Source organism: Polypterus senegalus, chromosome 9 (genome assembly GCF_016835505.1).
Source record: "Polypterus senegalus isolate Bchr_013 chromosome 9, ASM1683550v1, whole genome shotgun sequence".
In the NCBI taxonomy this organism is placed as follows: Eukaryota; Metazoa; Chordata; class Cladistia; order Polypteriformes; family Polypteridae; genus Polypterus; species Polypterus senegalus.
Genome location: NC_053162.1, coordinates 100,101,202 through 100,126,319, shown reverse-complemented (window position 1 = coordinate 100,126,319; position 25,118 = coordinate 100,101,202). Strand labels below are relative to the sequence as shown.

Here is a 25,118-nt window from a genome sequence, read left to right as displayed (position 1 = left end):
TTCGAAATGAAAGAAGATGGGGTCAGCCTTCTACCTACACGGGAAGTTGGAGAATTAGTGATGAGTGAGTCAGTCAGTCAGTGAAGGCTGTGCCTTTTATTAGTATAGATTAAATTTTTGGTTGAAGGCTCCACCCCACTCATGAATATTCATGAATTACCTTAAAGTGGTGAAATGATTAGAAAAATGAAGGATTTTTTTCAGCATAATGTTATTTACTCCACTACATGGCAGCAACATACTGTCCTGATAGTTATTTGGGCTTAACACTGAAAAAGTACATTATTTCACGTCAACCTAAGTCTGGGCTCGTGCTTAACAATAATTACAAAGAGTTACAAGCCCCAGTCATGCTCAGGTTAATTACCATAGATGGAAAAAAGTAGAAAGGTATGGTTTTGCTTTTCACTAATTGTTTTGGAAATGCAAACAAATGAACAGCAGAATTAAACATTTATGGTTTAAAAATGGACTCACATAACCATAACCTCAAATGCTTCTGAAAAATTAGCATATAGCATAGTGAAAACAACTAGAAATACTTGGCATTTCAACAGAGGAACTTTTAACTGTATTGAAAGCAAATGGATAAACCTAAAAAGGAGCCAGTTCTTAACAGAGGCTAGCTTTGTATGTTTGAGCAGCAGTTATCTCACTTCTTTGCTGTGCAGTGTACTGTATAATATTTAATTTTGCTTAGGCAGTTATATTTCAGCTGAAGAAAGATTTTTAGGGAAATATACAATGTGTAAGTAGTAACAGCACAAATATACAGAAAATGTATGTACAGTAGGATAAGTCCTACAAACAGATCCTTTCATAATGCTTAGTAAAAACAGCTACCTTAACTGTGGAAACGGTCACAGAATCTATATTAATAAAAGGCAAAGCCCTCACTCACTCACTCATCACTAATTCTCCAACTTCCCGTGTAGGTAGAAGGCTGAAATTTGGCACTTTCTGAACGCAGTACGTAGAAAAGAAGGAAGAGCTCCCAAAGAGCGCTGAAGAAAAACACTGAATACTTTATTCGCGAGATACACGTTTAATGAGAAGACACAAGGTATAAAGGAGACTTTGGATCACTTTGTAACAGAGTTAAAATTGCTGTAGCGAGAAACCTTTAAGTGCCGGGTCTTAGCTAACATTAAATAAAGCTGTGGACATCTTAAGATCACACAAGAGAGCAGCTCATGTGAACCGACTGAACGCAGTACGAGTGATCACTTTCATGCATCAAACCTGTTCAAAAAACGCATTACACAATTGACAAGGTGGGAAAAGAATATGCTCCAAGCTGAGCTCCACAGCTAACGGGGTCTTGCAGAAATTGACAAGGTAGGAAAAGAATATGCTCCGAGCTGAGCTCCACAGCTAACATGGTCTTGCGGAAGCAACTTCGTCACGCTACTACCAAATACTCACAGAAAAATCCACAAGTTAATAGAAAGGTTGCCATTGATTTCAGGCAAGATTTCTTTTCTCCTGGACAACTATACGTTGCATTCTCAAGAGTACAACCAGAGTGCTGAAGTGACAACGTGATATATAAAGAGAACTATAATAATTGTAATAAACAAACAATAAAACAGCGGAGAACCCGTGGATTAAATAAAAAGGCAGCTTCCTTGGTAAAGCAAGAAAAAAGGATGGCTTTATATGTCGTTCGTTTATAAAACAGCGGAGAAGCTGTGTAAAGGCTGCTTCACAAAAAACCAGCGGAGTGCCTTATATGAGCAGGCAGTTAGCTAAAGAAGGGAATCAATAAATATCTATAATCGTAATAAACGAATAAAAAATAGCGTACAGGCCGTGGATTATATAAAGGAAACGGGTACCTGAACAGTAAAGTAAGTCTCAAATAGCTACACAATAACTATAACAATCGTAATAAACGAACAATAAAATAGTACAGAACCGTGAAGCAAGGAGAAACGACAGCCTTATATGACGTTCGTTTATAAAGCAGCGGAGAAGCTGTGTGAAGGCAGCTACACAAAAAAACAGCAGAGCGCCATACTCTGAATGTATTCCTCGCATCACCACTATACCCTCTGATTTCCCATTTCAATTCAAATACCTCAAATTTCCAGTAAGGCTCTGCTTCGCGATGACAATTAATGAGTCTCAGCGACAGACCCTACAAAAGGTTGCCATTGATTTAAGGCAACATTGCTTTTCTCCTGGACAACTATACGTTGCATTCTCAAAAGTAATCTTAGTGCACAGCTTGGTCATATTACAACCGGAGTGCTGAACTGACAACGTAGTATACAAAGATATCCTTAACAGACAGTTATTGGTATATTTTCCCTCAGTTTAAAAAGGTTTTCTTTTCTTCTTAATAAAAATTTAAAAGCAGTTCTTTGTCGCTGCGAAGCGCTGGGATTTTGCTATATACAGTATATATATATGTACATATATATGTACGTATATATGTATGTGTGTATATATATCTATATATATGTAGATATGTATATATATATATATATAGATATGTGTATGTGTAGATATGTGTATATGTAGATATGTTTATATGTATATATGTTTATATGTGTGTGTGTGTATATATATATATATATATATGACAGCAACACTCATAACAGTGACAAAACAATTACATTGACAATCATGTTACATTATTTTTAAAATGTTTTCTTTTCTTTTTCATAACTTCTTTAACACACTACTCCACTGTGAAGCACGGGTATTTTGCTAGTATTAAACATATTTAACTGATTACCTCTCATTCCTTCAGTCCCCATGTATCAAGTATTTAGAAAGAGTTTTTCTACTTTTAAGATATTTTTAGGTTTTAATTTAAATTTTTCGCCATTTTTTAATTTTAGCTTTTATTTAGTTTTTTGTGCTTTTTATACTTTTTATTAAGTTTTGCTTTTTGACATTGTAGTCCCCGGCCGGGGCTGGAGCCCAGCCGGGACGCCCAGGAGGACCGGAGGAGGGCTTGTGCCGCCTCCAGACCGCGAGGGGGCGTCCGCCCTGGTTATGTTGGGGGCCTCGGGTGAAGGGCTTGGAAGCCCAGCCCTGTAGGGACCCGTGGCCACCGCCAGGTGGCGCCCCAGTGCCTGAATATCCCGGGAGCCCAGCACTTCCGCCACACTAGGAAGTGCTGAGGGGAAGACGACAGGGGACACCTGGACGGCTTCCGGGTGCGCAGCCGGCACTTCCGCCACACTGGTGCGTGGCTACCGAGGAATGCCGGGAAGCAGCTGGAGCCCATCCGGGTTACTATTTAAGGGCCCGAAGAAAGGCATTTGAGTGGAAAGGACTGTGTTGGGGTTTGTGCACTTGTGGACAGTGGGTCTTGGTGACCATATATATTGTAAATAGTGTAAATAAAATATGTGTGGTGGTGAAGAACAACATGTCCGCCTGTCTGTGTCCGGGTCGGCTCCACAACATTTTTTTAATTTTAATTTTTTCATTTAGTTTTTTTGCATTTCATTTTTTGTTATTTGCCACACCAAAAATATCCACATGGACACAGTTTTGAAAACATAAAATACAGTTTTCTTTATAGTTGTCAAATTGTTTATCATTCATGTTGTACAGTACTTATCGACTTAATACATACAATTATACTGTCTGTGACATAACTCCATTTTCTCCTAATAATGTGACAGTTCAAGGCTTCCAGTATAATCCTAAAATGCAAGAATCATTTGATATAATTTTTTATTCTTGTTACTTCATTCTGCAACAAGTTTAAGCAAATAGTTATTTAATGTCAAAAATGCTTCCTTTGTATTTTTGAGATTCAATTTGTAAGCAGTAAGAACACCACACACACATACTCTTAATTTTGTATTTATTTTGATAACTTCTGATGCGGTCTGTATGTCATCTAGCCATTTAAAAACTTTGAAATTGTATTTAATTCAGGGAATTATTACTTTGCTAAGTTTGTTAATAACAACAATAATAGCCGAAATAGAGAAATATATTCCTTGTATATACTGCATTAAATACTGAACATCTGCTATAGCATTAACTTAATAACTGACATGCAAAACCTGGGGAGCTCCATGTGAGCCCAAACTGGAAGGATGTTATTTAACAACACATCTAGAAATAAACAGATTTTGAGATTGCTTAATGACACAATTTGAATATTCTGTTATAAAATAATATTGGAAGTTCAACACATTCAGCCTCCATACACATGGGAAAAACATGCAAAATTTATGTAGACACTAACCGTGCTATCAATCAAATCATGATAATAGTAATGATAATAATAACACATTTTTAAAAATACAGAACTGTTCTAATGCTCAAAGCATTTCACAAATAGTCAAAAGAATACAACAGAAGAAAAAACAATGATGACATTAATAACACAAAGATACAAAATAATATCAAACATTAATAAATATTTGAAAATCAAATTTCTGAATTTAGTTAAGAAGCAAGCAAGGAAAAAACTCAACGTTTTTCTTTTTTCTCATTTTTGCTAAGCACTGCAGTATTAGATAAAGAAACTTGGTTGCACACAACAGAGCAGATATGGTACATTTCTCTTGTTAAAATAAACTCTAATGGTGTACTTCACAGTTAAGAGTGCTGATGAGCCCCCAAACACCCCTCTGTTAAAAACTTTGCCAATACTGTGACTTTCTAAATATATATATATATATATATATAAAGATTATTTCAATGCATCCATTTACTTGTGATGAAGCTCTGTTACACCGTATCTGTCACTGCAAAGGTACCGTTAACAATACAAATAAATAATAATAGCTGAAATTCTGATCTTCTTTGGCAAATAAAGATAAAAATTTTTTCCAGCGTAAATACTGACTGAGTTTAAAAGCATGGCAAATCAATGCTTTTTCGTAACCAAATTTATGACTGTTAACTTTTAAATAATACTGTATACAGTAATCCCTCGCTATATCGCGCTTTGACTTTCGCGGTTTCGCTCTATCGCGGATTTTATATGAAAGCATAACTAAATATATAACGCAGATTTTTCGCTGCTTTGCGGGTTCTGCGGACAATGTGTCTTTTTACTTCCTGTACATGCTTCCTCAGTTGGTTTGCCCAGTTGATTTCATACAAGGGACGCTATTGGCGGATGACTGAGAAGCTCACCAATCAGAGCACGCAGTTAAGTTCTCCTGACTGAGAAGCTAACCAATCAGAGCACGCAGTTAAGTTCCTGCATGCTGAATGCAGTGTTAACCAGGAAGTCTCGTCTCGCTCATTCAGCATCAACGTGTTTCGCTGTGTAAAGAGTTGTGCTCTTTTGTGTTTATCTTTGTGCATAGTCAAGCCCTTCATTATGGCTCCAAAATGATCTGCTACTGCTTCAGGGCCGTGCCCAGGCGCAAACGGAAGATGTTAACGATTGCGAAAAGGTAAACGCTTTGGATTTGTTGAAGGCTACGATTCTTTTTATTTAAAAGTAGGAAAGGAATATAAGATCTACGGCCGCAGTGTCCTTTTAACCAGGGTGCAAAACAAGTTGTAAGTGGATGTAATAAGGCAGTAGTCTGGATGGAATCTGCTTTAGGGATTTAGATTGAAGACTGCCAGAAGAAGAACAACGGCAGTGCTACACAATCGCCTGGTAGTGGCTCCTTTAAGGGCTGTAATGCTCTCCTTTGTTGTGCAGTAAAATTAAACTCATTGTTATCTGACAAGTCATCGTGTCCATAATTAATTAATTTTCTACTTACAGTACTTAGTACATGTACGTACGTTTAGTGTCACTGTACACACACATTTACTGTATACTATTTTTGTTGCATTGTACGTATTTATTGCTGGTGGCATGTCTATCGTAATGGCTGTAACATGTGATATCGGAGACACTCAATATCTTTAAAATAATATTTAGGTTTTACTGTATATAAACAGTGTGTTTATATACATAATTTCAATGAATCTTACCTAACATCTAAGAGAATGCAAAGGGATTATGCTGTATAACTCTGCGGGGAATATTTATAAACAGTGTGGGAGAGTTTATAAGGGCTTAAAATATATAAAAATAACCATACAAACATATGGTTTCTACTTCGTGGATTTTCACCTATCGCGGGGGGGTCTGGAACGCAACCCCCGCGATCGAGGAGGGATTACTGTAACTATATTGGCAACTGCATGTTCACATGTATACAGTATTATGCACTAAGACTAGTGTGATGAAATTAAAACTACAAAGGCTAGTTTCATTTTTGTTTTTAGTTTTAGTTTTCATTAATGGGAATCACACTGTACTCAAAAGACATTTTATATATGAATATTTAAGTGTTAAAAAAAAATAGAAAAACCAAATACCCCAAAATCTAAAAAAAATGCCTTGACTGAAATATGTTAACATTGCAGAAAAAACAAAATTAGCCAATATATTTTTTTTATTTGTTGATATTTGTCATTAATAATAATCCAACGAGTGGGATAGTCTAATGTACCGTGTTCCCTATTTTGCCACAGTGCTTGCAGCAATCTCCCTGTGCCAGTTTATGCAAATGAAGGCATATTTGCAGAAGTGAAGTGGAACGAGCAAACTTTGGTGACGCGCAAAGAAGACATATTTAGTAAGTGCTTGCCAGGCATGGTGGCTATTAGCATAGTCAATTTCACACAACTGATCCAGTAAAAAATAAATTGAGAGCGATTAGAAGTGTAGGAGGAAGGAAGTTTTACCCCATTGGCCATGCTCTCTCTCTCAGGGGTGGGGGTGAACTTGTTTTCAATCCTATTTGTTATAAAAATTGATCGATTTGTATGGAATGATTAAAAAAAAATTAAAAAAAAAAAAAAAAAAAAAGAAGTGCAGGAGAAAGGGTCATCCTTGGTGAAACGAAAGTAATGATAAACAGGGATAAATATTGTGCAGCCAGGGACTGTAAGTGTGCAACACGTGACAATAAATCAAGAGATAAAAAAGCCCTGCATTTTTGAAAAATCCAACACTGTTGTCAACCTGAAAATCATCATTAAGTTCATAATGCCAACCAGCGATCAGCATTAAGTGCTTTTTGAAGTAAAAAAAAACCAAAGAAGAAATAATAATAATAAAAAAAATAACGCAAATTAACCAATACTTTATTTTTCCAATAAATCAGAGAAGTCTCATAAAACTGTCACCTTGCAGTTAAAAAGCTGATGTCACCAGCCTATACTTACAACATAAAAGTGGCTGGTTATTAAATGTGGAATGGTCAGCATACTGACTGAAAAAAATGAGCAGTTTTATTTTCTTGTTCCTATTAGATGAACTCCAAATTGACTATAGTCAATAAAAACTGAAACAAAAAATTGAAAGAACACTCTGCTCATAGTCTCTCAGCTAAGAAATATCAAATTGTGTTCTTTATTTGTTAAAGGAATGTTGGTGAATTATTGAATGTTGCTCCTTTTAAACACAGAAATAATTTAGTTTACAGTACCTGAACTACTATTGTTAAAGCAGAACACATTCAGCTGCAATGGACTGAGGGACTGTCATTTTAACAAGAACAATTAAAGACTGAGTTAAAAAGAAAAATGAAATAAAAAAATAGAAATGTTTACTATAAGTGATTACAAAATACTACTAACGGAACAAGCTGTACAATAAAAAAAAAAATTTCATCTAATAAGAATTTGATTTCAATTAATAACAACTAGCCCAGACTGAAAACTGCAGTCAACTAATTTATTTTGGCACATTATACTTCAAAAAAATGTATGGACTTTATAATAAAGGACTGTGCTTCTGGCTATAATTAACCTTTCTTGAAGATGTCATTCCCTACAAGATCTATGGTGACATCAACTTAGACATTTTTACTTGTGAAACTTTAAGATGAGATGTTTTCATCACTGAAGCTCATGTCAGATGTTCTTTCATAACACCAAAGCAAAATCAGTGAGATGTTGACTTCTAGCCATGATTATAGGTGATATGGTCTGTCTAAAAATGTGACCCTGAGTATAATGGAATTTTAAGTGATTACTTAACTCAAGAATTACACCTGTGTGTAAGCATCTACTTTCTATATCTGCTGTATATGCACCTTACTTACCAATGTGCATCCACCTATGTGTATGAGAAAGCAAACTACTATGTGGAGTACAGCTAATCACAGTCGGATTACTAACTCCAATGCAAAAAAAACATTCTGCAATGTTTTTATATTTTTAAGAAATGTACCAGTGGTATCTGGGTTTTGTAACGCAGCACACTAGTTCTCAAAACTTAATTGCTAAACTATAATTGTGATATTGTTTAAAAAATAATGTTTTAAAAGCAAGTGTAACTTATGTTAAATAAATAAATATGCATGTTATACAGATTATTTTTATATAGGGCAGTTATCAGTGTGGTATGTAAAAGTATGTACTATATTGAAAGGAACAAAATCATGTTAACAGAGAAGTAAATACCACTGAATATTCTCTGTTGTAGTAAACATTATGATGACATATATATTTGTATTATATAAGCACATATTAATAATGGCTTTCAGCATTACAGAGCATTAAACAAGCCATTCATCTTAAGGCAGAAATTAATCTCTGATTAAGAAATTGGTTAGAACAGAATCCAGACACCAGGACAACAGAGATACACAGCCTTCTCCAGCTGCTTACTGATAAAGCAGCAATCTCTAAATCACCTATTGCAAAAATATCACCAGTTAATAAGAATAGTTCTCATTATTATATTTTGAGAAATAAGATATCTATTAAACCTGCAACAATTTTTATGATGGCGTCTCCAAGACAAAGGTTTAGTGTCTTTTTCCTGTACTGTATAAGAAGAAATTTAGTAGCAGCGTAGTAATTTTGTGCTTCAGTGTCCTCTAGTGGCCAAAGCTAGTTCTAGGTACAGAATGTGTTGAGTCTACAGTGGTAATTCTGCATTACATTCAACAGACAGCTTTTTCACAAATGTATTCTTTTTTTTTTTCTTTCAAACATTTGACTTTTCCTTTTATTTAATTTATATTTTTAAAGTGTATAAATTGATGAAGTAAGAATAGTATTGGCATGTATTAACTTTTCATTTAGACTCTCTATGCAGTTTATAAAACTTAAAAAATTACAGCTTATATATTTGTTTTCCAGAATTGCCTAAAATTTACAGGTTTTGTGAGGAGTTGATAGAATAAATCGTTTCTGCTCCATTTGCACTCTGGTATCTTGTCTGTTTATTTTTGCATGGAAACCTTTTAAATTTTAAATTAAAATAATAAAAAACTAAAATCCCATTTAATAACTCTACAATCCAAAGCAGATCTTGGTAAACCAGTTTAACCAATTTCAAAATTAAATTGTCTTTACCATGCAGTTGGCAAACTTTACACTGTGTATATATATATATCTATAAATATAATTAAAAGTCAATGTATGTATGTTCCAGCATCACTTCTGAATGGCTGAAGTGATTTTCTTGAAACTTGGTACATGTTTCTCATTGGTCGACTAAAAATACTGTAGGGTGAAATCAACCCTAACTCAACCCCATCTGGGTTTTGGGGGGGGTGATCTTGCAGTCTTGTATGCATGTTATCATCCAGTTGAACGACCACCAGAGGGCGAACTGGAGGTGATTGTCAGCATTCTTTATGATTGAGCACCACTGCGCCCCTGTTGTTTTTGAAATTAAATTGAGTTGGCCGGTTCTGAGCGTCAACTGGATGATAACATACATACAAGACCACAAGACAAGCACATTAGTGAGTCTTCATTGTTTGTTAATTTATTTTTAAAGTTATGTTTTTTTAAATTATATTTTTTCAAACAAAAAAAAAAAAAACAAACACTTTATTTTCCTCCGGAGCAATGTCGGGTATTGCAGCTATGTTAGCTAGTATATATATATATATATATATATATATATATATATATATATATATATATATAAAATTAGCACAAACAACACTTTCATTGTATTAACACCAATAACACCTATAAATATGTATATATAAGCTTTAATTTAGGTGCTCAAGTTAATATTGATGCCATTGTCTTAATTATTAGAATTTCTTTCACTAATAAGTATGAAGATTTCAGACTTGCTAGAACCTCGGGGTTTGGCTAACAGCTGTTTAAATAAAATCAATCAAGAAATTCAATTCAGTTGTATGCCTAAGCTAATTTAATATAAATGCAATATTTCAAAAAGAACAGGAAACACCTTAGTAGCAGTTCAAACTATACATTGAGTCAATGAGGTTTAGTACATTGTGTAACTCTGTTTCTTTTTTCTTCTTTCACAATGAAACTGTCAGGCTGATGGCTCTCAGAGTAAATGGCCTTATGTATTTACCCTAGAGTCCAATAAAGCTGTCTCAGTGAATTTCTGCTTCTGAGATTCCAGAAAGATTTTCACAATGGAAAATGTAATTATGAAGCTGTTTGGTGTTGCCCCCTGGTGGTTGATTCATGCTTTACAAACAGCTTCAAAACACAAATACATGTGCAAATAGTTATGCACCTTTATTGTAGCAATATAGTCTAATTCCTGTTAATAAAAGGCCATAAATCATACCTATCAAAAAGGTCAGCAGAGGTACTAGATTACTTCTGTCTGGAAAAATGCAATGCAAACCCCAGTTTCCTAATAAAATATAGTTGAACTAACAATAACAAGAAAATGGCTTGTTATGATCTGGAAATGGATTGCTTTACCTAGAAATAAAGACATAAACACAGTTAAACTCAGCTTTCCTGTAATGTTTCCCAAGAAGTGATTTAGTTAGAAATTCATAACTTTTACAGCATTCTAGTTTATTATATATACACTTTCATTTGTAAAACATACTGTACTTTTCTACTAAATACTTGGGCCACATCGTTGGTTGGTTACTAGCTTGCAACAGGTGCTACTCCTGCCGTAAACTTGGATTAATCAGCCTTAGAAAATAGATGGACAAACATATCTTTAATTATGGAAAAAGACTCAGATTAAATATGATAAAGAAAATATACATTAGAACATTGCACATTAAAAATACTGTATATTATTTTTATTCCTTACAGTTTTATCTTTTTGTTTTACAGGTTCCATCTAGAATGATGAGGAAAGTGAAGAATTCCACCATGGGGGATTTTTCTGTAGCAACATGTGGAATACAAAGTCCTGTGCCTCATTTGCTATGAAATACCAACATTGTCTATATAGAGAGAAACGCCATGCATGTGATGATAAACCTGTGGAATTAATGCAGTGTTGCTAAGGGAGTGGCTAACAACTGGGTTCTTTTGTTGTCTATCATGACGGGAGAGACACAAAATGATTATTCCATCAAAGACTCCTGCCTGGATTCCAAGCAAAAGGACAAGGAAGCCTTACTGGAAAGTTTTCTGGACACAACATCTAATAACGGCAGCAAGCTCTGTGTGAAAGAGAAGGAGCCCTGTTCACAAAGAGAAGCTGTGATTAGGCCTCAGCAAGCAGGAAAAATTGACTTCAAGTCTCTCCAGAATAGAACAAAATTTTCCAGTGACGGAACATGGTCAAGTGGCAAGAGCAACCCACAGTCCCCTACTGGAAAAAACAAAGGAAGGGATAAAAATAAGAGGTCTGGCAAAGGAGACAGAACTCCTCAGCAGCTCTATAGACTCAGTATGACCAACACTCGCCCTAATCCAACTATTGGGATTGCTTACCCACAACAAAAAGTGACACAGCCCAAAAAGCTTGACACAATCAGAGCTCCTATCACAGGTAGTTACCGATTTCATGTTCCTAGTGTACCTGAGAGAGAAGCTGAGCTCCAGCAAGAGGATATAACATACAACAGGTGCTTTCAGGAGGCTTCTTCAAACCTTACCTCTGGTGATTATACCTCACAGACTGTAACTGTTGCTCACCAACAGCACACCTCACAGCAGCAAGCTAATCTCACTAGGGATAATATCAATCCAAACAGCCAAATACACTACCCTGATTTTCAGGGTAGTGGGGCAAATTCTTGGCATTCTACAGAAAAGACATTTAGTGGTGCTAACTATGGAATTTCTTCTCAAAAGCCAGCTCATTTCACGGAAAGCAATAAGGCTGTCTTTGGTCCAGTTTCATTTCAGTATAGTTTCCCTGAATTACAGGACACATCGGTATCATCTTTTGCTGCTGATCAAAATACTCAAGACTATATGGATGTTACACTGGTCAATGGCCAGGTGTCACATGGTGCTTTTACATTTCACTCATCAAGTGAAAGTCAAGAAGACATTTTAAGTGGTGGCCAATATGACAGGATGCAGGAAGATGGGAGGACATACCAACAACATTCTCAGCAACCACAATATTTACAGGCCTGTCATGGTACACAGGGAACCCTGCCTTGTTATAAAGGCAGAGCAGACCATGGTACAGACATTGATACATCTTGTTCTGCTGACCAAACTTCAAATCCATTCTCAGAAAGTTCAGCTATGTTTTCACAAGAAGAAATAAATTTGCACAATAATGGTGTTTCCACTACATCTTTAAGCAAAACCAGCTCAGCTTCCAAGGACAGTGTTGCTAGTCCAAGGCTTATAAGTCCAGGAAACAATCTTACAAGAACTCTTGCACAAAATTCTCTTCCTCAAATGCACTTTCAGCCCAAAGCTTATGGAAGCTCTCCAGTGAACAGTCTACATTCTGGACCTGTGCCTTTTGATAACAATATCACTAATACAATAAAATGCCACTCCCGTTTACCACAGACATGGGAAGGGCTCAACAAAAGTTTTTCCCCAGTAGATCATAATGCTGCACCTTATTCTATTACTCCACCTGACACACAGTATGCTTTTCAGTGCCAGGCAACTTCGGAACCAAGGCAACCAATGCCAAAAAATGGTAGATTGCCTTGGCATAATATACACCTTACCACTGCAATGCCAAATCAAAACAGAATAGAACTGTCAAGAAAACTAAGTAATCAGAAACTTCCCTTTTCCCTTAATGCTTCCAAGTGGCAAGACAGTCCTAAGACACACAAGAAGACACCTATTGACAACCTTAACAATTTTCAATCGAAACAGCAAAGAGAAGGCTTTCCAGACCACAGAAATGAGGAGAGCAAGCAAACCTGCAATAATAAAAATACATTTTCATTTGAAAATGTGGTTGATTCCCACCCCCAAGTATGTGAATCCAGAAATAAAAATGGATTCTATGCCTTGAATCAAACGTTGGCAAATGCACCTTCCAGAGGCAACAGTCTCCAGCCGCTACAGGTTCCACAAGTTAATATCATGTCAGCTTCACCGTATGAATCCCCACTACCTTCACCAAATCAAAATCCATCCTCAAGTAGCACATGTTCATCTCTCTCTCCAGTTTCGGGTAGCCCTACCAATGTCAGCTCAGAGGAATCACGACTATCCATGACTGGACCACCACCTCCATTTTACCCACAAAATTGCCACTTAAAGGAGGGAAAAACATTTAAGTCTACTGATCAAATTATCTCTAACATTGGAAGTATGCACTCAGAGGCTTCCAGACTTTATTCTTTACCGACAGAAAGAATCAAGGAGAACCATTCAAGCTACCTACAAGAAAATAAGTTAATAAAGCAGAATGTAGAAAATGAAAAAGGTTGTATGGGGAGCTTTTTGCTCGAACCTCCACCACCCCCTCCTTACTCAGCACATCAGTTGCTTGCCAATGCCAATTTAGATCAGCTTGATGTCTTTCTCACCTGCAAGCAATGTGACCAAAATTTTAACAACCTTTCTTCCTTCTTAGATCACAGACAGTATTGTGGATTGCATACGTCTCAGAATGATTTCAAGGAAACCTCCAAAATGGAAGATGCCAGGCATTATCAGGTGGACTCAACAAAGGCTACACCGTTAACAGCAACAAGTCCTTTAATGAGAAGCACATCAGACTTGCACCTTTCATTGCTTGGTTTGAACAAAAATGGAGATTTACTTTTGGAATGTGACACAAAAGAAGATGCAAAAGACGAACTGTTAAAATTAGGCTTGTTCAATGGTGTAACAGCACCTCCTAGTGCTCTAAGTACATCTGATATTGACATAGATGAAGCAAAACTTGATAGTCTTATCACAGAAGCTCTAAATGGTCTTGGATACCAATCGGATAATTCAGAAATTGATAGCAGCTTCATTGATGCATTTGCAGATGACGATCTTTCAAATGTAAAGCCAAATAGTGGTCAGATAAATAAAACAAAAGATGGGATGCTTTGTGAAAATAAGAACAAACAGCTTACTCTTGATGGAAGGCAAATGTCACAAATCAAAAATTTGTTTGACTTTGAGGCCTTAAGCACTGAAAGTAAGAATGTACTAAAACCTTCTGATAAACAGAGTGAGCCTGATAAAGCAGACAAGGCCAGCCTAAAGGAAACAACCCACAAGGCAGCTGGGGAGACTTTGGTCAGCAAGTCACAACATGGAGCTAAAAAAATGATAATACGAGAAAATAAGTCAAAGAATGAGAATGGAGCCATAAATATGAAATGTTCCCAAACGTTTTCAAAGCAAGACATACTAAGAAATAATGACGGCAACGCCAGTCCAGGAAGTCCTCCAGATCATTCAGATTTAACTGGAAATTCTGTAACTCAAACAGAGGAAGCCAAAGACAGCAAAAAACGAAAGACAGGCAGTGGAACATGGAGTAAAGAACTTATACACAAAATTGTGCAACAGAAAAATAAACTTCACAAGCTGCAAGTCAAAGGTAGTAGGAATTCACAATTTTCTTTAGTAATGGAACGACTTGTACCAGCACAGCAGAGCAGTAAATTAGGAGAATATGATTACATTACAGACTCTGATGAAGAAACAGATCCTCTAACACTTACAAACCATAACCGTCTATCTTCTGGTCGATTAAAATACAGTTCCTCAAAATCTTACAAAGATCAAGGTGGCAGAATAAGAGAAAAACATCCAAACTGGAAAAATAATGCAACACTGCGTTATGGAAGTAAAAGTAATGAAACTCCATCAACTGTTAAGAAAAACACCACTAGAAGAGTCAGGAGAAGAAGCAGCAGATCTTCAACAAGCAGTGACTTAAGTACCCCAGCAAGCATTTCAAGTGAAAGCATAAGCAGCCCAAAGAGCACAGACAGAACAGATTCTGACAATGAGCAGCCTGGCAGGCAAAAAAGCCTCCGTGACACTGAGAATACTGACTCTTTTAAACAAGAACCTTTTAAAATATCATCACCAAGCTTTGTAAAAGGGTATGTTCCAAAGAGCACAAAAAGGTATGGTTCGGCTAAGTTTCTTCTTGCTAGTAGCACAACACATCATCAAGAACCAAGATCAAGATCTTTATCATCAATCAGCAGAAGTAAAGAAGCTGAACAAAAGCCTGTGGCAGAATCTCAAAATACTAAACAAAAACATGAGGGATATACTAATAGTGAATCATTTACAGCAGAATCACGGCTGTCCTCTGAGTGTACACCTCCCAGTTGTATTTTAAAAGAAACTGAAAATTCCATCTGCTTTGTAAATATCAGTAAGGATAATGGAAGACCTGTTGTATCTTATAAGGCAAATGACGTTGATTGCGTGGCCAAAGAATCAAAGGAAACATACCAGACCACTCTAGTAGTGTCAGATAAAAGTAACAAGGACTATATGAAAAACATGAAGGAAGATACTCTGACAGCAGTGCCTGACAAACCCAAATGCAGCAGCCAACCCTGTCATGATTTAAGCAAACTGAAAACATCTGGTAAAGACACTTTGAAACTACCCTTAAGAGAAATTTCTAAAAAAGCATTTTCAGAAAAGAAAAACCTCAATCACTATGATGCTGTTTCACACCAAGTGCCTGTTAATGTTTCACAGGCAGATGATTTCTATCTGTGCCATTCAAGCCTTCATAACTCCATGATTCCTAAGGACCTTATAAAACCATGTCCTTCAATATATTCTTTGGAAAGTGACCAAAGCTTAGTAAAACCCCCACTTTCGTTTGACACTTCACCAATATTTGGGGGCTTTTCTGTACCTGTGTTTGAGAATCGTTTGTACTCAGATGTTTCCCCAACAAAAGAGAGCTATGGCACTTTTAATCCAAACCATTCTGGAAAACCAGTAGTGTTTGACCCATCATATTCACCATTTCTGGAGCAAAAAACTTGGAATCTAATGGATGATGTGCCTCCAATATTACCTGAAGAGCTTTCACAGTTGTCCAATCCAAACAAGAACTTCACAGAAGGAAGATCCATTTTGCCTGGCCAAATTACCATAACCTCATCAGATAAAATTCTTAGTTGCAGTGCTCCTTTTGGAAATAACATATCTGAGGATGAACTGGAGATCAAAAGAATTGTCACAGAATTAGAAAGCCAGCTTCAAACAACAAAGCTTAACTGTATCACTTCCACATGTCAGCGAATTGTGGACCAGTTCAGCCAAAGTAAGTCATTTTCATGTTTACATCTGGACCAACATGCTGAGAGTGAGAAAGGTGTGTTATACACCAATACTGTGGACAGTGTACAAATGAGTACTAGCAGTGTGCCAACAGGTCTAGATGTGCAGGAGCCGTATGATAACCCTGAGCAATCCTGGACATGTAATTTTCATTTTGAAAACTTGGATGCTCAGTCAAGCCTGTCTACTTCAGTACATGGAGAACCCAATTACCTTGACAAGTTTTACAGCAAAGAAAATGCACAGAGCTTTGAGAGAGTGGAAAAGATGGAAACGCATCACAAAAATGACAAGTGTGGTACTATGAGAAACCCTTTAGCAGACAAGCCTGAAGATGTTTTGGAAAATCAAATCTATGCTGAAAATCTAATTCGAAGTTTGGAAGCGATTTCAGATTCAGTGTTTACTAAGGACCCATTATCCAGTGATGATCAAAGGTCTCATTTTCTACAACAAGAATATAAGGGTGACGGTAGCTTGTCTGCACAGAGTAAGTTGAGTGTGATCTCACAGAAAAAATTAGCTGAACTTGAATCAACTTGTACCATCTTGCACTTTGAAAAGCAAGATGATTTACTGCATCCTTTGGTAAATTCTGAATGTTCACTTCATAGTGGTGATGAGTCCTTGTCTCTGACAAATATCTCTAATATTTTAAAACATGATTCCACTAACAAGACACTTCATGATGAGCAATCAATTAAGCGAAAAGTAAAGCACGATGTCAGTAGTCCCATTCTCCATCTTGATAGAGATAGTGAACAGCCATATATTTCAGATGAAAATGGAACTGATAATGAGCTTTCAGTTACTGAAAGATCAGTTATCTTTGATAAAGATAAAGATGAACAAAAAAGCTGTTTACAGACCACCCAAAACCCATTACAACAGCTGCAACTATTTGTAGCTCGTACAGTAAAGAACAATGAGGAGGAAATAAGCCTGCCTTCTTATCCTGTCTTAACTTCATCTAGTCATGTTTCATTTGCTGAAGATAAGCCAGAGGAAAATCAGGATCAATTAGACACAGCACAATGTGAGTCTCTACCTGAAACTGCTAAGGATGCTGATGGAGAAGGTTCAGTAGTTTGTGAAAATGGAAAATCAGACAGCAATGAAAGTGAACATGGAGAATCTCAAATCTATGGAAAAGCAATGGAAGAGCCGCTTGTGACTGAATCCTCTAGCTCAGCATTTCAGAAAGAAACACAGTCCTGCTGTTCAGACAAAGAAAATGTCCAAATAAGTGAATCCCTTAATACAGATCACAATGAACTATCTTTATCATATAACATATCATTAAAACATTTGGCAGAGCCTGTTCAAAATTCTAATCAGATGTCAATGGAACTGAAACACAAAGAAGCAAAAAAAACAACCTTGACATTTATACAGCATGATGTGTTGGAAAGTGCTAGTAGCAAAGTGCTTATTGATGATCTCCAACAAAAACAAACAAATCATTCTGACTCTTTGATAAACAGAGAACAGCCAGCCCAGTTAAGCCTTGCTGAGGGCTTATTGCAGCTACAAAGAGCACAAGAGAAACCAATAGATAAAGGAGCACAAGCAGTAAATGACATTGTTGAGGTGATTACCCAAAACAGACTCTCGGTTGATGATGATGCGCAATCACATGTAGAAAGTAATCCTGAAAAGATGTGGCATGACCTAGATAAGTATTCCCCTATATCCATGGACAATCCTCAGTCACCTAAAACTGAAGACAATGACATACTGAGTACAACTGAGCAGAATCAGATTACTTTTAAGAATACTGCCTCCTCTGATCTGTCTTACAACTTGCTTCATGTTCCTGACAAAATAAATGAAGAAGATCTTCCAAGGGGAGATCCCAACCCAGAATTAAACGCTGCCTCTGAAACACCATTGGTTACTTTTCTTGAACCACCCTGTTCTCTTTATATTGGTGAAACAGCTATTGGACAAGATGAAGTTCACAAGGGTGTTAAGTCTGAAGCCAGAGAGAGTATGTCAAACAGACTATATGACAATGCTGAAATTGTGCCTTGTGACACAGATACCTTCATTAATGTTGCAGAAAGCATACCTGAATGCAAAGTTAGCGAGACTTTATCTAAAAAAAACTTAATTAGTAACTGTGATGTACCCTTAAATGCATTCTTTCCTTGCCAGAATTCTAGAAACTTAGAAAGCCAAATTTCTGACAAAGAATCTTTGATGGCACTTAATAATCAGCATAATCAGGATACACATTGCTCCAATGATATAACAGTACAGATGGACAATGATTACAAAGAGGGTGGTGTTGTATCTGATCCTAACCCAGTTATTGATTTCCATTCTATTTCTCACGGTGTTACATCTTTAGATGCATGTCATCCACCATTAGAAACCATAGATTACATGGACCTGCACAGTGACCTCATGAAGAAGTCAAATACACAGAATTTAGATACAAGCATTTCATTTCAAGAACCTGGTGAACCAGCTACATGTAAGAACTGCCCCCTGCCCAAGAATATGCCCAGAAGTCCAAACTCTCAGTTACCCAGAGACCTGTGCAATGTTATAGATTGCTTTGGAGATACAAGTAGTCAACTGAAACAATTAGACTCACAAGGAAAAAGGACATCACTATCAAAGCTTGAGAAATTTCCTGCCGATAGATTTGAAGCAGTGACTGAATATGAAATATCAAAGCAAAGTACACACAAAGTGATGATAACATGTGACATTTGTTCTGCAACTTTCAGATCCAAACCAGGATTAAAAAGGCATCAGGCAATGAAGCACAATGCCAAAAAAGACAAGACTGCACAAATACAGGAAACGCTGGAGAAAAACGTAGATAGTAAAATACATGCAGACCTACTGAATGAGGGTATAATTCCTGCCTTAGCAGATGTGAAGATAGATAAAAATTGCCTGGACTGCAGTACCCAGGATCACACTGTACAAGATGATGTTCAGACTGTGCTTGGTCACCAAGATATTGTAAACCCAGAAGATGCAAAAATGGCTACAGACACACCAACAACAGGAAAACTTTCTGTTTCCAAAGACAGCCAAGGTAATGCAAATATAGTTCTAGGGGAAAGTGAACTCCCTATGGTAGAAGGCGAGGAGAAATATAAGCAAAAGAATCTGGAGGCCAAACAAAAACAGAAAATAATGCCACCACAAGGCAAATATAAAAAAAATACTAAAATGCAAATTGGAACAGAAAACAGTGATTATAAAACAGAACAAAAGGGGAAGACAGCTGACATATTCTCAGAAGACATTCTCTGTATAATTAAATCAGACCTGTTGCAAGCAATAACTCCTAATTTTCCTATGACATCAAAACATAATGAAAATCAAAATATATCGTTGCAAACTCATAGTGATAAAGAAAGAAAAATGATTGGAAATGCAGAAGAACAAGGTGTACTACCCAACAAATTAATATATAATTTGGAATTTCAGAAAAATCAACAGGTTTTAAGTCCCTGTAAAGATGATTTGAATATACAAACTGAAACCTCCAGTCAAACTGAGAGTGACATCCATAATACCGAGATGCAACTGAGTGGTATAGCTCTGGAGGGTTTTCAAGATTTGACGGAAAGTCGTATATCTAATGAGCAAGAAGACGCCAGAGAAAATGTTGAGATGTTTTCGCAAGAAGCAACACATACAGAAATCTTGGGAGTGGCTGATGAGGTAAATTGTGCAAAAACAAATAAAGAATCCTTGGATAACACCACTCTGTGTCCCTGTGCAGCACCATCAACAGCGGTCAATAAGGAGCCTTCAGATCTTGAATCTCTGATTGATGATGAAACCAAGTTCTCAGAATTATTTCCTATGGATGAACAAATTATAAGAAAAAAATGCACAAGAGTATATGGGAAAAGAAATAAAAAGCAGAAACCCACTTCTGAACTGTCCATTGGAAGCACAGGTATTAAGGCAAGCCAAGATGATGGCGACTGTGGAAAAAAAAGTTTTCTGACCAACTGCGAATATCGAACAATTTCAGTAGATGATGCCCTGATGCTAGACATGTGTTACAATAGTAGCCTTAATACAGATGGTGTTTCTGGGGATGAAAATATGACGAATGCTACCGGAAAAGATGAGAATTTAAAAAAGGAACATGCCACTGATATATTTTTCCAGGGGAATGATGACACAACCAATCAATGTGAGTTGTCAGTAACCATGTGGGAAGCATGCAAAGATACAGCAGCAGAAGGTCTGCTAACATTAGAATTACCTAAAGAGTCTATCAGTAACGATCAGGCAGTGTCTGGTGAGCAAAATTCCTTGAATCTTTCTGATAACCTGGAAAGTGCAACTACTTTACCTGTTCATGCCACCCAATACAATGCAATAGATGTACAAAATTTAAATTCTAAATATCAGCTACCAGAAATATCTTTGTTCAAAGTTAATAAGGAGGGTCTTATTGATGCCACCATTAACCAGAAGGACATTGCACTCCAAATTCTAAAGCCTAATAAGAGGCAAGAGGAAGGGAAAACTAAAAGCAGAAGTGAACTTAGTATGAAATCAAAAGACAAACAATATAAATGCAAAGTGTGCTTCCAGTGGTTTCTTACACTAGGGGAACTTGATTTTCACAAACTCTCGCACAATCCTCTGCCTCCTCCAACCTGCTATATGTGTGTTCAGCGCAAATTTAGCTCAAGGGAGCAACTGCGAGATCACCTGAAAGAAAAACATGCTAAGAATAAAGCTGGAATATGGGCTTGTGGAATGTGCCTGAAAGAAATTTCTGATGTCTGGATGTATAATGAGCATCTGAGAGAACATGCTACTCAATTTGCAAGAAAAGGACAGGCCCAGAAATCTGTCCTGGGCCTACGTGGTTGCTTCATCGAGGAAAATGCAGTTAAAAACTTTTTGAGTTCTATTATGCACCGTCGAACAAGTAAATCTAGTAAATCAGGTGCTGTTACTACCAAAACATGTGCAAGTAAAGAACCAAGAGCTGTCAAAGAAAACTTAGAGCATGATCCAGTTACGAAAGATGGACTTGAAGTTATTCAGACAGAAAAGTTCAACGCTAATGGTAGCGAGAACAGTAGCACCACAGAGATTTCAGAACATGCTGAGAAAAATGAACTCATTCAAAAGAACATAGTTATGCATCCAGATTGCAAAGATCCTTCAAGAGATTGCCATCACTGTGGGAAACAGTTTCCAAAACCATTCAAACTTCAGAGGCATTTGGTTGTTCATAGTTTGCAAAAGATGTACTTGTGTCACAGATGCCCAGTGTTTTACCAGGATATGCAGGAACTGAAAACACATTTAAAAGAAAAGCACCTTGAAGTACAAGAGCCTGAGGTCAAGCACACAACTCTGTATGCATGCGAACTTTGTGCAGATGTTATGCATGTTATTAAAAAGTCATTCATCTGCAGTACTTGCAACTATACTTTTTCAAAGAAAGAGCAATATGATAGACATATGGAGAAACATCTAGCAGGGGGAAATAAGACCTTTAAATTTAGAGGGGTCATGAGACCTTGCAAACCATGTAAAGATGACTATTTTGATCTTGACTCTTCATTAACCATGGACTGCGCTCCTCCCAACAAAAAGCGAAAGATTTCAACAGACAATGTTATTGAGACCAGTTCAGACAGTGGTATTGCTAGTGTTGCTTCATTACAATTGAACCAAAACACAGAAAGTCATCTTTCTAATGAGACAGTACCTTTGACATCTGACTTCTTCTCAGAGGATCTCCATGTTCCTCTTCCACAGGAGCAAGACATGACAATAAAAACTGAAGATATTGTTGATGATTTTTCAAAGCTTTTGGAAGTTATGGAGCAAACACAGCTTGACATTGATATTGAGGAACCTTGCTTTGGATCAGACATTTCTAAAACCAAACTAGGTGAAGGGGGCTTAAATGTACTTGCTATTGCGGAAGATAATATAATAAATGATGGAAAAACTGGACCCACAGTGGAGATGGTTGATGAAGCCATTGATTCCTTCAATTTCCAGCATAATCAAAGTACAAAGGAACACATATCTTCATGTGAAATTAAATTTATTGAAAATATGCATCAAGGCAAAGCAAAAAGCAATGAATTTAAAGATTATGAAGAAATGTTTGGAATTATAAAGTCTCATAGTAGCTTGGAAAACAGTCCTAGTTGTGAAAATATACCTCAAAACAATGGAAATTTAGCAGGTCCAATTTCAGAAAATGACGATCTTCATACTTCAGAACTTAACGCACAAATGATTGTTGGCAGAATGCTGACAAACAATGCTGAAAAGCGGGATTTCATTACTGAGTGCGAGACAAAGGATAATCCTAAACCTTTTGATGTCCACCATAAAGAAATAGGGAACTCCCAGAGACACCCGTGCAATGTTCAATCAAATACTGAAATTCAAACAAGAACTACCAAGTTATGCAACACTAGTGAGTTTCAAAATGTGGCAATTAGGGAAAAGGTCTCATCGAAATTCAATGAAAACACAAAGCAAGACTGTGTAAAACAGACAGACAGCAATCCAAAAAACTCCTCAAACTGTCCAGGTGCAACTGATGCATCCTACAAAAACTTAAAACCGAATATTTCCACTATCAGAAGTGAAGAAAAAGATTTCTTACATTCAAATCTTAATCTTCAACAGAAAAAAAGAAAACAATACAAACTATCACCAGGTTCCAAACTACCAGCAAGCACAAGGGAAAACATGGATGGTGAAGCAAGAAAGAAGAAATTTAGGATGCAAAATCCAGGCAAGAATGAGAGTTTAGGGAATTATAAAAGGACAGATGCAATTAATGATCATCCAGCTCTTTCTAGCATGAGAGAAGATGTGACAAACAACAAATTACATCTAAAAACGAAAATCGGAGGGTTTGTCATGCAGCCGAAAAAGAATTCTTTTGATAATTTTTCCCCTCAAAAAACAGAAATACGCCATTTCACTGGGGATTTTAAAGGCAAGAAGGGAATGTATGGGAAGCCTCTGCACACCATAATGTCAAAAGCACCCAGTTCTTCTGTATCTAGTTCTCTAAATAAGCACAGGACTGTCTCTGGTGTGAAATCCATCGAACCACACATTTTCAGGACAGCAGAGTCACAGAATCATTTGCTTAGCCAATTATTTGGTCAGAAGCTAACTAGCTTTAAAATTCCTTTAAGGAAAGATGCCTTAGAGTAATAAAATAAATCTGACTTATAGGGATGCTGAAATGTGATTTATAGGATGCTGAAAACTTCAGATTTGCAAAGAACATCAAAGCTTTATACTCATCAGAGTTCTTTCTGTGTCTAGCCTAAATGAGATTGCATGACTGCCTCTGTGAAATATTTTTGCTTTATGTCCGCTAATCTTCTACTTTAATTTACCTGTTTTATCATGCAAATGTGAGGACTTTGATGTTGAGAATGAGTTTTATGAACTGAAAATGTAATCGCTTTTGGGCAGGCCAGGTCGTCAAGAGAAATTTCTTTATTTAAGAAATACTGGGGTTATATGCTACTTAAAAATGTCATTCCTTTACAAGACTCTCTGTTAAATATCTGAACAAAAATACTTGAAGATGAGTTGAATTTTGAATATATGTCTCACAGTGGAGAATTTACGAGGGTTGGTAATTAGAAAATGTTGCAGTAGTTTAAGTACAAAAAAGACAAAAAGCTGTGCTATTACATCATGCCATCTTGTACTGTTCAGATAGCTCTTATTTGTGTATTCTGTTATCTTACTGTAATAAGGTGACTCTCATTGTATTGCTTTGTATATATTAAAATGGTGCTATTTTGTAATGTGAATACAATCTTCCTTGAACAAAGGACAAGTAGCAGTTTTATAAACATCATGCTGTTTTTTTGTTTTTTTATAAATAGCTTTCAAACTGTTAATGCTTAACTGCTTAACGAGAAAAGTGTTCATTTTTAGGCAAGAAACAAAAAAAAGCCTTTTGAATATAAACTCAGGTGCAAATTATGACATTTCATATTACTGATGTTTATGAAAAGACCCCAATTAAGGAGGTGTAGCCCTGCACTGATTTCGTGATACAAAAACAACCCAAAAACTTTGTGTCAATCCTGCAAACAAAAAAGGTGCTTTATTATCTTGTTTATATGTATCTTATATTGTATGATAATGTAGGTAATGTTTCTTTGGGTGCAATTCTTATGTCAGAAATTTTTATTTTAATATTGTGCAAAAAAGGATACTTGCAAGTACATTTTTATGTTTTAAGTGTGCTACCAAAACGTGCCTCTTCAAAAGGTGGTTATTAAAAAAAGTAATGATTGCATTTAGTGGTCTTGGTATTAATTTCTTTATCTGCCGCTGGTTATATAATAATGGGGGGGAGCAGTATGGTGGCACAGTGGTAGCACTGTTACTTTACAGTAAGGAGATCAAGGTTCACATCCCAGGTCTTCCCTGCATGGAGTTTGCATGTTTCCCCTGTGTCTGCATGAATTTTCCCCAGGTGCTATGGCTTCCTCCCACAGTCCAACAGGTGGTAGCAACAGCAAGAATGATTTTACAACCACCTCTGAAAAAATAAATTGTTAAAATAAAAATAGTAGTCTTAAAACAAAACAAAAGTGAAACTAAAAACCCTCATGAAAAATGAATAAATCACAATTAAAAATGTATTAAGACCAAGAAAATTAGCAAAGAGATTAGACTGACCAACTCTTTGACTCTAGCTTCAGAAAACTAGA

At 36.5% G+C, this 25,118-nt stretch overlaps 1 protein-coding gene across 2 annotated transcripts in view; it reads left to right on the top strand.

The window, feature by feature from the left end:
* LOC120535585 overlaps nucleotides 1-24,700 on the top strand; it is a 1,589,095-nt gene extending 1,564,395 nt beyond the window's left edge. For both annotated transcript variants that reach the window (XM_039763524.1, XM_039763525.1), the window contains one exon: nucleotides 11,026-24,700. In XM_039763524.1, the coding sequence (XP_039619458.1) occupies nucleotides 11,239-23,592 (12,354 nt within the window). In that variant the 5' untranslated portion in view covers nucleotides 11,026-11,238 and the 3' untranslated portion in view covers nucleotides 23,593-24,700. The remainder of the gene's footprint in view (nucleotides 1-11,025) is intronic.
* Nucleotides 24,701-25,118: the final 418 nt, after the last annotated feature.